Consider the following 12,233-nt stretch of genomic DNA (forward strand, 5'->3'; position numbering starts at 1 on the left):
TTGGAGCAAACCATTCCAGAGTAAAAATGTCTTGAAGTTTGCTAACTCAAAACTAAGTCATTTAACCTTTGAAATGACTTAGCTTGTTTGTATGCCAGATCCCTGGTTTTTTTTTTTTCTATTTTTGCTTCTTCCTTCCTTCATCCCATTCATTTATTTAATAAGCGTTTATTATTTTACATGCATTTATGTCTGATTCAGTAATTTTTAAGTTTGAGACTTTGGAAAATGAAATGATTTAGAGGTGTGAGATGATAATAATAGAAATTTGGTTTCTATAATTTTCTTCCCAGACTTCTTGCAAAAATAGGATCTAAGTCCTTTCAAAAACATGTTTAACATGGAGTTTTTAAATTTTGTTTACATTGTTTTTTAATATATAATTTGCAGCTCAGCTCAAGATAGACATTTCTCCCGCGCCTGAAAATCCCCATTATTGCCTAACTCCGGAGCTGCTTCAAGTGAAACTTTACCCTGACAGTAGAGTTAGACCTACCAGAGAAATCTTAGAGTTTCCTGCAAGGGATGTTTATGTTCCAAACACTACTTACAGGTAAGAGATTTTAATTTGGAGAATTCTGATAGAATATACTGTATATTCTAAAATATTAAAGTATAACAAAAATAAAACTCTCCAAAAATCTTAAGTAGTTTTGTTACTTAACTCTATCTCTTACTGCACAATTTTATTAGTAGTTTTCACGTATTAAGGCTTTCTGTCTGTCAGGTATAATGTTAATTACCTTACATGCTTTATCTTTTTTAGTCTTATTTAATCCTCATTATTTGAGGTGAATTTTAGCTTTATTTTAGAGGCGAGTAAACCGAGGGTTAGAGAGGTTAAACATTTTGCTGAGCATCACGCCTTAGTGTGGTGATGATGGGATTTGATTCCTGGGCTCTTAGGTTAAAACATTTGAACTCCTAATTACTATGTTTTCTCAAATGTTTTTAGTAGCAGAATCTAGCATTACACAAGAATCAAATTTATGTGCCTGCATTATTTTTTTTTTTTTTTTTTTTTGAGACAGAGTCTCGCTCTGTCGCCCAGGCTGGAGTGCAGTAGCGCGATCTCAGCTCACTGCAAGCTCCGCCTCCCGGGTTCGCACCATTCTCCTGCCTCAGCCTCCTAAGTACCTGGGACTACAGGCGCCCGCAACCACGCCCGGCTAATTTTTTGTATTTTTAGTAGAGACGGGGTTTCACCGTGTTAGCCAGGATGGTCTCGATCTCCTGACCTCGTGATCTGCCCGTCTCGGCCTCCCAAAGTGCTGGGATTACAGGCGTGAGCCACCGTGCCCGGCCTGCATTATGTTCTAATCAATCAACAATATTTGTTGAGTATATACTATCTAGAGAATACTTGACATGAAGTTGTCAGATATAACTTTTCAGGCTGAACATTACATAACTCTGGGGGTACCATTTGCATGTACTCCTTATGAATGATATACCCTTTGCTTTTGAGTGCTGAGACCAGAACTTGACATGTCTGTTGGGATATTCAACAGGGCAGCTCAGGTATAAGATTCTAAAACAGAATTTTAGATTTCATCCTAGACTTCGCCATCCTGGTATATTTTTACCACCATTTACTGAGTTCCTGAGGACAAAATTTTTGGAATTATTATGATTTCTTTCCTTTCCTTACCCCTCACGTTTATTTAGCCAACAAGTTACATAGGCTCTACTTTCAAAATATATCCTGGTCTGTACTGCTTACTGCTTCCACCTTTTAAAACTTCTAGTCTGTCACCATCTAGATCAGCACTGCCAAACAGAAATATAATGGGAACCACATTTGCAATTTAAAATTTTGTAATTGCTACTTTAAAAAAAAGAAACAGGTAAAGTTAATTTTAATCCTATATGTCATCTAAACCAGTGTATCTAAAGTAGTATCATTTCAACATGTAATAAATGTTAAGAATTATTGGGATATTTTACTTCTTTTCTCTTCTGCTAACTTCAAAATCTGGTGTGTATTTTATACTTAAAACACATTTCAATTCAGATGAACCACATTTCAAGTGCTTAATAACCTGAAGCTAAAGGCTACAACATTGGACAGCCTCTGATCTCGAATTTTGCTATCCTTTCTAATTTGGCTATCTTATTTCTACTTCTGTCTCAGTCACTTCTCAACATTACAGCCAGCCAGATAATTCTTTGAAAATTGTAAATCAAATCATTCATTCCTGTGTCTGAAATCTTCCAGTGTTTCTATTACAAGCAGAAAAAGAATGAATTTTTTCTAATAGTCTATAAGACACTGCATGATTTGGCTCCTTTTCTATGTGTTAGCGCTAAAATTCTCTGTAAAACTTCTTATAGTACAGTGAAATACATCAATAATCAACTATTTCCTCCCTTGCAGAGGAAGTTTTGTAGGCTTTTTAGGCTTACTGTACAATTGTCATCTTAGAGCCTATTTACTATTATCCTGGAAATTTTCTTTGCATTTTTTTTTTTTTTTTTTTGCAATGGAGTCCTTATTTTTCATATATTTTCCTTAGTTTACTCATTTCACTGAAAGGCTTTTGTATCTTTTGTATCTTTTTTTTTTTTTTTTTTTTGAGACGGAGTCTCGCTCTGTCGCCCAGGCTGGAGTGCAGTGGCCGGATCTCAGCTCACTGCAAGCTTCGCCTCTCGGGTTCACGCCATTCTCCTGCCTCAGCCTCCCGAGTAGCTGGGACTACAGGCACCTGCCACCTCGCCCGGCTAGGTTTTTTTTTTTTTTTTTTGTATTTTTTGGCAGAGACGGGGTTTCACCGTGCCGTGTTAGCCAGGATGGTCTCGATCTCCTGACCTCGTGATCCGCCCGTCTCAGCCTCCCAAAGTGCTGGGATTACAGGCTTGAGCCACCGCGCCCGGCCGATTTGTATCTTTCTTAAGTAGGATGTATGGGAGGTAAATTTTCTTTTATGTCTGACGTTATCTTTATTTTACCTTTACTCTCAAATTACTAGTTTTGCCGGGTATAAAATTATAAATTCTATGTCATTTTCTATCATAATTTTGAAAATATAACTACTGTCTTCTGGCTTTAAGTAGTGCCCTTGAGTAGTCCAATATTATACTGATTGCTAATGTTTTGTGTCTTATTTTTCCCTAAGACTTTTTGAATTACTTTCTTTATCATTGGTGTTCTGCGATTTCATATTGGCATATTGATATAATGACATTTATTTAGTGCTTTATAGAATACAATTTCATTTAAATTAGTTTATTCAGTCTCATAGAAATCTTATACATTATGTAATTCTGGCAGTATTATTATCTCCACTTCTACACTGACAGAAAGCTGAATTAAGAGACTTATTTGGACTTGAACCCAAACCTTCTTATTTCATTTTCTGTGTTCTTCATCCTTTGGTATGGTAGGACATCCAGCATTCATAATTATATGTAATTTGAATAAAAATAAAATTTCTTACTGGTAAAGAATTGTTTGCTATTTTTTTATTAAAACTAACCAGAACACCTTTATCTTACATTAGCCTCAAAATCTACACCATTATTTATATTTGCTTAATATTTTTTAGTGTCTTACAACTGATATAAGTGAAACACTTGATATGGATTCTAGGGTATCTTGTCTGTGAATTAATGGAAAATAGGGCCAATATAGATAATTTAGACATGTTACAGAACTTGAATGGGAATCGAGTAGCGCGCTCATACCAAGTGAGAAGATACGTTGCCAAATAAGGTAGCACCTTGTTTTCTCTTAAGGATGTATCCAGTTTTAATGTAACATCCTCTTCTGGAGGAGATAAAAAGTTCATACATTGAATGATTTAAGGGGATTTTATAAATTATAAGTTAGTATGGTTTTGCTTTTTGAGTTTAATGGAAATTATGTAAACATGTATTAATGCTTGTTTAAGATCATTTGTTTATTTGGGTTTGCTTTTGGTTTTTAGGGTGGAATGCTTTATCACTTGAAGTGGTTAGTATTAGTAAGGCTAACTGATAGTCCAAAAACTATAATTAGTTTCTATTCTGGGAGTTAAATTTTTCAAGTATAAAAATGAATTATAGCATATTAATTTGAGAATGATGTTGAGAGATCATTTAATGTATCTCAGTGCCTTTAGTTTGGACTGTGTATAAACATTCTATTAATTACAGAGTTAGTACTCATTCTAGACATTATTAGTAAAAATAATATTGTAGGCAAGAAGCTTTTAAAAAAGGATTCATTAAATGTTTATAGAATAGCCATTTTTCTCTCATGAGTGAGCAGTTTATTTCCAGAGAATAATAGAACTTGCTAAGCTCATCATAAACATTAGAGTTACGCCTATTTAACACTTATTGAACATGAATACTGATTTAGGCTTTAATGTTTTTCATCAAAATGAATTGATTTCAAATTAGGGTCTTACATAACCTTATTCCTCCTTATGTACAGTTTATAAGGAACTTATATAAAATGCTTTAATCTGTTAACAGACATTGATGAAATGTGATATAGAATGTCAAGGGTACTAAGTTTCTTAGTTTATGGAAATGATCCTAGTGCTCTGTTAGTGGCATGTACCAGTGAGAGCTGTTGGAGCAAAAAGGATGCATTATTTTGTTTAAGAAAGAGATTAATAATTTTCTACTATTAGAGTGTCCTCAGCGAAGTAGAGAAAATTAGATACAACATGAAAATTCAGAAGTAGAATTGTGATTACTATACTTTGTTGACTTTTTTCCTGTTGTTACTTTTTTTGCCAAATAGTTTCTTTAAAAAAATATGATTATAAAGTTGACTATTCCCTTTTAAAAATAATCGATCTCCAAATTACATAAAGAAACAATTTTTGTGTTACTTGAAATGGTATGACTATATGTGTAGCTTATGAAAAATTGAGAGATGGGCTCTTGTAACCAATATTTTCTAACCATGTTTCATTTTTAAGAATTACGATAAGTTCTCACTTAAAATTGTTAATAGGTTCTTGGAAACTAAGATATTAAGCTAAATGATATGTGACAAAACCATTTTTTTTCTCATCAATGTTACAACAAAACAATGCTGAACAAAATGATATGCAAAAACCTGCTGCACATGGTCCTTAAAGTCCTTCTCTTAAAGTCACAGTTTCCAAGAACATTATCCAGTGTCACAGTATGTGTGATATTGAGGACATACTGTATTTAAAACTGAGGAATGATTTTTCCTTCCTTTAACTTGGGTATAATAAAGGTACCTATATCTTAGAAATCTATGAGGATTAAATACATGTAAAGTACATGGCACAAAGTAATGCAGTACATATTAAATGCTCAATGGAAGTTGTTATTGTTTTTGGCTTGATTAGATTACATTTATTCATGCACTATACAACTTGAGAGAGATTGGTTTGAAAAGCATGAGGGTATTAGGCATTTGGGGTATAATTGGATAAGAGAATTATTTTAAAAGGGAAGTTATCGGAGTCAATATTGCCCTGCTTTATATTATTATGTAAACCATCAATGTCCATGGGACCTTAAAACCAAATCATTAAAGGTTGTTTACTCTATTTGATGTTGTTAGAAAAACTTGGTCTCACGGACAGCTTATATGTTTAGGAACTGATAGTTTATTTTTTTAAAAAACCTTTAGCGTATCTAGAAAACGTAGCATAGATAGAAATAGTTTTGGATTGACAAAAAGGGATGTATGACAACCTCAGCAGCTAACAGCTAATATACAAATATCATCAATAATTTACAGACATTTCCATAAATATTTGCTAACTGAATGGTTGTGCTGGATCATGGTAATGATAATCTTTTAGTTCATTTGGATTCTTTTTGCCTTCTCAGGAATGTTTTAGGATAAGCCATAATTTCTGATAATACATACCAGTGGTCACTATACAAATATTTGTGTACACATTTTCCCAGTGAATAATGTTTAAAAAAGGAAGATAAAGTTGACACTAGGGATCCTTTTAGTTTATATATGGCCATTATCTTATTAACTCTGATAGCAGCCTGCACAGAACCAATATGGTTATCCCTATTTTATAGATGACAAAGCTGAAGTTCCAGAGGGTTCAAATTTATATCTGAAAAAACTAGGAATTTAAGCATTGTTCATGTGTGTTTTAAGAAAATATTTGCATATTGTATTTAGTTTTAGTAAGAAACGAGAGGATTGTAAAGGGTCTCATAGGGAAAAAATAAAAAACTGTCTGAATACAGGGGGAATGAATGGACATCATTGAAGCATTTGACTGAGTTGAGAAATCATAGGAAAGACAGCTGTATTCTGAAAGTGACACATTTCCTATAAACCTTTCACTTCTCATTTTTATGTTCATTATCAGACAATTCAGAGAAAGCTGTCTAAAGTATATATTAGTTTAATTTACTTTTATTATGTATACTTTTAAAAATGTTCTTTTGAAGACATTGAGTCTTCTTAAAGACTTAAATCTGTTATTTAAGTTATACCTGAAGTTAGAGATTTTCACCTTTAAATAACAAACTCTGTCTTTCCCCGCTCCTCCCTACCCCCACACACAGCTGGTCAAATTTATTTGCATAGGGTTAACCGAAGAGGGACCTGATCTTTTCAAATTCTCTATAGGGGTAAATGAAGATACACAAATATATGGTAGTTTCTAACAATCAGAAAATGAATGACGTGTTTCTTACTGCACCATACAAGTGGGGTTTACATCAAATCTTGCTTTATCAAGGAAGTACTTACCCTGTCACAGTATTTTAGAAAAAGTACTAGTGTAATTGTTAACATTAAGTAAACCAAATAAAGATCTTTCTCAATGGTGAAAAAAATCTTTTATTGGATATTTGAAATCATCTGAAAGTTAGGTAATAGATTGTATGCAACGTTACTTGTGTTCCAAATTGTTACTTGATCACCACTGTTGTATTTGAGTTGTAATAGATCAAGGTACATTAATTGAGCAAATGCTTATGTGTTTTACTGACATTCAGTTTTTAAGAGATACATCCACAGAACACATGGTATTCTTGGCAGGATTGTTAGAGTTAGCGGCTTTTCCAATAATGGCCTTAGTTGTAATCACCTGTTGAATGTATGTTTTTCTACTTAGTATTTTTGAAAGACTGTATCTAGCAAACATGGTGTTACTAAGAATGTAAGAATAAATACAGTGGTTCAGACCTGGTAACTATCAGGGTGAGAAACAAAAGGATTTTGGTCTGTTAGGAATATGCCCATATATCTCTTAATAAATTTTAGTAATTCTATTTTCTGTGATCTAATCTGAATATAGTTTTAAACTTCTATTATGGAAAATTACAAAAGTAAAGAGAGCAAATTAGTACACCTACACCTAAAAGTAAAGAGAACAGATTAAATTTTTTAAAATTTTCTTTAAGTTCAGGGATACAAGTGCAGAATGTGCAGGTTTGTTACATGGGTATACGTGTGCCATGGTGGTTTGCTGTACCTGTACCTATCAATCCATCATCTAGGTTTTAAGCCCCACATGTATTAGCTATTTGTCCTGATGTTCTCCCTCCCCTCCCCTCCCCTCGCCCCCAACCCCCTGACTGGCCCCAGTCTGTGTTGTTCCTTTGCTTTGTCCATGTATTCTCGTTACAGAACGGGTTAATTAACTTGCATTGTCATTTTTGTTTTATCTGTTGCTTGTCCTGTCTTTTGTTTTGTTGGTAATATTTTTGAAGCAAAGCCTAGACATCATATCATTTCACTTGAAAATCCTTCAGTATGTATCTCTAACAGATAAGGACTTTTTTTGTGTTTGTGTGTGACAGAGTCTTGCTCTGTTGCACTGGCTGGAATACAGTGGCGTGATCTTGACTCACTGCAACATCTGCCTCCCAGGTTCAAGCGATTTTCCTGCCTCAGCCTCCCAAGTAGCTGGGACTGCAGGTACAAGCCACCACACCCAGCTAATTTTTTTTTTTTTTTCTGTATTTTTAGTAGAGACAGGATTTCACTATGTTGGCCAGGCTGGTCTCGAGCTCCTGACCTCAGGTGATCTGCCCGCCTTGGCCTCCCAAAGTGCTAGGATTACAGGTGTGAATCACCATGCCCTTCCAGATAAGGACTTTTAAAAGTTAACCTCAATAACAAATGAAATGTTTTATGATCTCTTTAGAATTTCACTATCATTAGTTTATCTTGAATAGTTGAATAAGCTTATTAAATACTGATTAAATTTTTTTTTCCTAAAATATTGTTTCAAGGAAGAGCTTGGCCAGTCAGAATATGTGTATTATTGATGGTATGACATGAGAGCAATGTAATTCATGTTTCTTAAACTAGGTTATTACATGATAGTAGGTCCTTTGAACATGGGCTGCTAATTTTTTTGTGTGTACCACAGTACCTCGTGGTTGTCTTGTAAATCCTGTGATACCCTTTTTTGGAATATAGATTGAACATCCCAAATCTGAAAATCCAAAATCTTAAATGCTCCAAAATCTAAAACATTTCAAGTACCCATATCATACTCAAAGAAGATCTCATTGAAGCATTTTGGATTTTCAGATTTGGGGTGGCTCAACCGTGAGTATAATGCAAATATTCCAAAATCCAAAACATATATGAAATTTGAAAGACTTCTGGTCTTAAGGATTTCGAATAAGGGATACTCAATCTGTAATGTTTAAATGTTTTTAAAATGCATAAAATACATAGAATAACAAAGGAAATCAGTTACATTGAATTAAAATTATCAAAATATTAAAGTTGTGATATATGTGTTTATTAATTAAATAACATGATCGGGCTTCAGGTTCAAAAACTTGTATTTTCTAAATAGTAATAAGCATCAGCAATATTTTGAGATGTCTGTAATAGTGATATAAAAATATGTATGTTTCATATTAGTTCAACCATTGTGGAAGACAGTGTGGCGATTCCTCAAGGAACTAGAACTAGTACCATTTGACCCAGTCATCCCATTACTGGGTATATACTCAAAGGATTGTAAATCATTCTACTATGAAGACACATGCACACATATGTTTATTGCAGCACTATTCACAATAGCAAAGACTTAGAACCAACCCAAATGCCCATCAATGATAGACTGGATAAAGAAAATATGGCACATATACACTATGGAATACTATGCAACCATAAAAAAGGATGAGTTCATGTCCTTTGCAGGGACATGGATGAAGCTGGAAACCATCATTCTCAGCAAATTAACACAGGAACAGAAAACCAAACACGACCTTTTCGCATAAGTGGGAGCTGAACAATGAGAACACATGTACATAGGGAGGGGAACGTCACACACTGGGACCTGTCGGGGTGGGGTTAGGGGAGGGATAGCATTAGGAGAAATACTTAATGTAGATGATAGGTTGATGGGTGCAGCAAACCACCATAGCACGTGTATACCTATGTAATAAAACTGCATGTTCTGCACATGTATCCCAGAACTTAAAGTATAATAATAATAAATATATGTTTCTATTAATGACAGAATCTTATATACTGCTAATACTGCTGTGGTTGGTTTACTACATTCATAATTTAAGGAAGTATAAATTTCAGCTGAACGTTACTTAAAATTCAGGAACTTTTCTATTCAAGTGTATGGTCATCTGCTTTAGAAAGTATTGGTTTTTGGTTTTTTTTTTTAGAGTTTGTAGATGGCTCAAGCTACTGCCACATACTCTGCTATTTTGGTTTTGTCCTTGTTATACCACTCTGAGTTTTATTCTATCTAATTGGTCCTAGTTTATTTTAACTATAAAAATTGAGTCGGCCAGGTGTAGGGGCTCACGCCTGTAATCCCAGCACTTTGGGAGACCGAGGAAGGCGGATCACAAGGTCAGGAGTTCGAGACCAGCCTGATCAACATGGTGAAACCCCATCGCTACTAAAAATACAAAAATTAGCTGGGCATGGTGGTGCACACCTGTAATCCCAGCTACTCAGGAGGCTGAGGCAGGAGAATCACTTGAACGCAGGAGATGGAGGCTGCGGTGAGCTGAGATCACTCTGCTCACTGTGCAGTGCCACTGCACTCCAGCGTGGGTGACAGAGCGAGACTCCATCTCGGGAAAAAAAAAAATTCTTGAGTCAAGAGCTCTATTTCTTAACATTTTAACATAGTCACCCAGAAATTTAGTTAGGGGCTTGCATCTGAAGGTGATGGAGTGTTACCTTAGATTGCGAAGGGAAGGAGTAAAGTTCCAGAAACAGATGCAAACTGTGAGAAGTGCAGTTTTGTTCTTCTGTCCTGAGGATTATAGTATGTTCAGTTAGGAAGCATTTGTAGGGATTATTTACTAAAGGAATGTGAACAATGATATGGAAGATCCTGTTTTTAAAAAGTGTATACATTTGTTTAGAACTTTATAGTTCATGAAGCTATTCAAATACAGTATCTGACTTGATGATTACAACCCCACGAAGTATTAATAGATGTGACAGGATTATTATTCCCATCTATTGGGTGAGGAAACTGAGGTTTGGCTACGTATTTGAAGATAAATAGCTACAACCTTACATCTTCAAGGTTGTAATTTATTGCTCTTTCAAATTACATACCCTATCATTTTATTAGATGTATGACTTTTCTTAGGACTAAACATGAATTTAGAAAAAACAGCTTTTATGTTTTAGATAGAATCCTTAAGTTTATTTTGTATTTCCTAAAATGTTATTAAAACCTCATTTTATTAAGGGTTGTAGTAGGGGATTGTTAGTGCTACTTTCATGACCTTGAACTGTGCACCAGTTAAGTAATTTTACCCTAGTTGATTTGCCATGAGGATACTTTGGACTTTGATAAAAGGGCCAATTGTTTGGTCACTTTCTTTTCATTTTTAAAACGGCTGTGTTGGATAGTCACTCAGTAGTACATACATAAATGCAGTGTTTATGGCTATTAGTGATGGGGAAAAAATCACGAGGAAATTTGATTATCTTACAACAGAAGGTAGAGTATATATGAGTACAAATTTGGAATACATTTTTTAAAGGAGGCAAATAGATGCTCAATAAATATTGATTAATGAATACCATTTCTAAAATTAATGAATGAGTTAATTGATGTTTATGAGTTATGCTATTAGGAAGAAAAGATACAAGCATGAAAATATGGTGATTCCAGGATGACACAGTGTATGTAAATAGATTACACTAGGTTACCCAATAATGAGACATATGTGTAATTGGTTTCAGTAAAATTCATACTGGTTCAAAATAAACTCTTAATATAGGAGTTTTTCAGTAATTCACTAAAATCAAGTGAAACGACTATCTTTGATGCTTTTGGAGCTTTTAGTACTATTTTTCAGAATTTTTATTATGATGATTTGCCATATTTACTTCTCTGTATTTTCTCAGTAAGTGCCATTTGAGCGGTATGGATGGTAATTCTGTATGGTTTCAGAAGAATGAGCTGCCATTTACTAGAATATTTGTGGAAGAATTGAGATATCTGCACCTTAAAATGCGGCACAATCTAGCCAATCAGAAACGTGTGGGGAGACATTCTAGACAAACGGAATATATTAAGAAGGTGTGGAGGAAATGTTTAAAAGTAATTTTGATTAGAACAGAAGGTTTGTGTTGTGGAAAAAAATGGCTAAAGAGGCAATTTGGGGCCAGGTGATAGAGACTCTTGAATACCTGGAAGGATTTTGGATTTTGTTCCGAAGGCCTATACTTTTCTAATTGGCATATGCATTCTTGTGAGGGCAGAACTATATGGGACGTGCAAGTCCTCAGGATAAACATGACACATCTTCTAGGAGCATCACTTTTTAGAATACTTGGGGGAAAATAAATATTTTTATATGAAGATTTTTTTTGAGACAGAGTCTCACTGTGTTACCAAGGCTGGAATGCAGTGTTATGATCGTGGTTCACTACAGGCTCGACTTCCCGGGCTCCAGCGATTCTCCTGCCTCAGCCTCCCAAGTAGTTGGGATTACAGGCACCTGCCACCGCACCCAGCTCATTTTTGTATTTTTTGTAGAGGTGGAGTTTTTCCATGTTGCACAGGCTGATCTTGGGACTCCTGGGTTCAAGCAGTATTCCCGCCCCAGCCTCCCAAAGTACTAGGATTACAGGTGAGCCACTGCAGACATGAAGATAGATTTATAAAGTATAAAACACAATTCACATGGAATTTTAAAGTAAAATTCTAAGATTTAAGCTAAGATCCAATAAGATTCTGAAAGAAATTTGTGCATATAGTAAGTTATTTTATCCTGTAACTCTAGAACCTACAAGGATTTGTTTTCATTATCCTCTGCTCTTATAC

The 12,233-nt window shown here is 34.6% G+C and overlaps 1 protein-coding gene across 9 annotated transcripts in view; it reads left to right on the forward strand.

The window, feature by feature from the left end:
- DOCK7 (dedicator of cytokinesis 7) overlaps window positions 1-12,233 on the forward strand; it is a 228,799-nt gene that overhangs the window by 66,553 nt on the left and 150,013 nt on the right. For all 9 annotated transcript variants that reach the window (XM_007978501.3, XM_038000744.2, XM_007978502.3 and 6 more), the window contains exon 14: window positions 391-553. In XM_007978501.3, coding sequence (XP_007976692.1) covers window positions 391-553 — 163 coding nt within the window. The remainder of the gene's footprint in view (window positions 1-390; window positions 554-12,233) is intronic.

The sequence above is a fragment of the Chlorocebus sabaeus genome, chromosome 20 (genome assembly GCF_047675955.1).
Source record: "Chlorocebus sabaeus isolate Y175 chromosome 20, mChlSab1.0.hap1, whole genome shotgun sequence".
Taxonomy (NCBI): domain Eukaryota; kingdom Metazoa; phylum Chordata; class Mammalia; order Primates; family Cercopithecidae; genus Chlorocebus; species Chlorocebus sabaeus.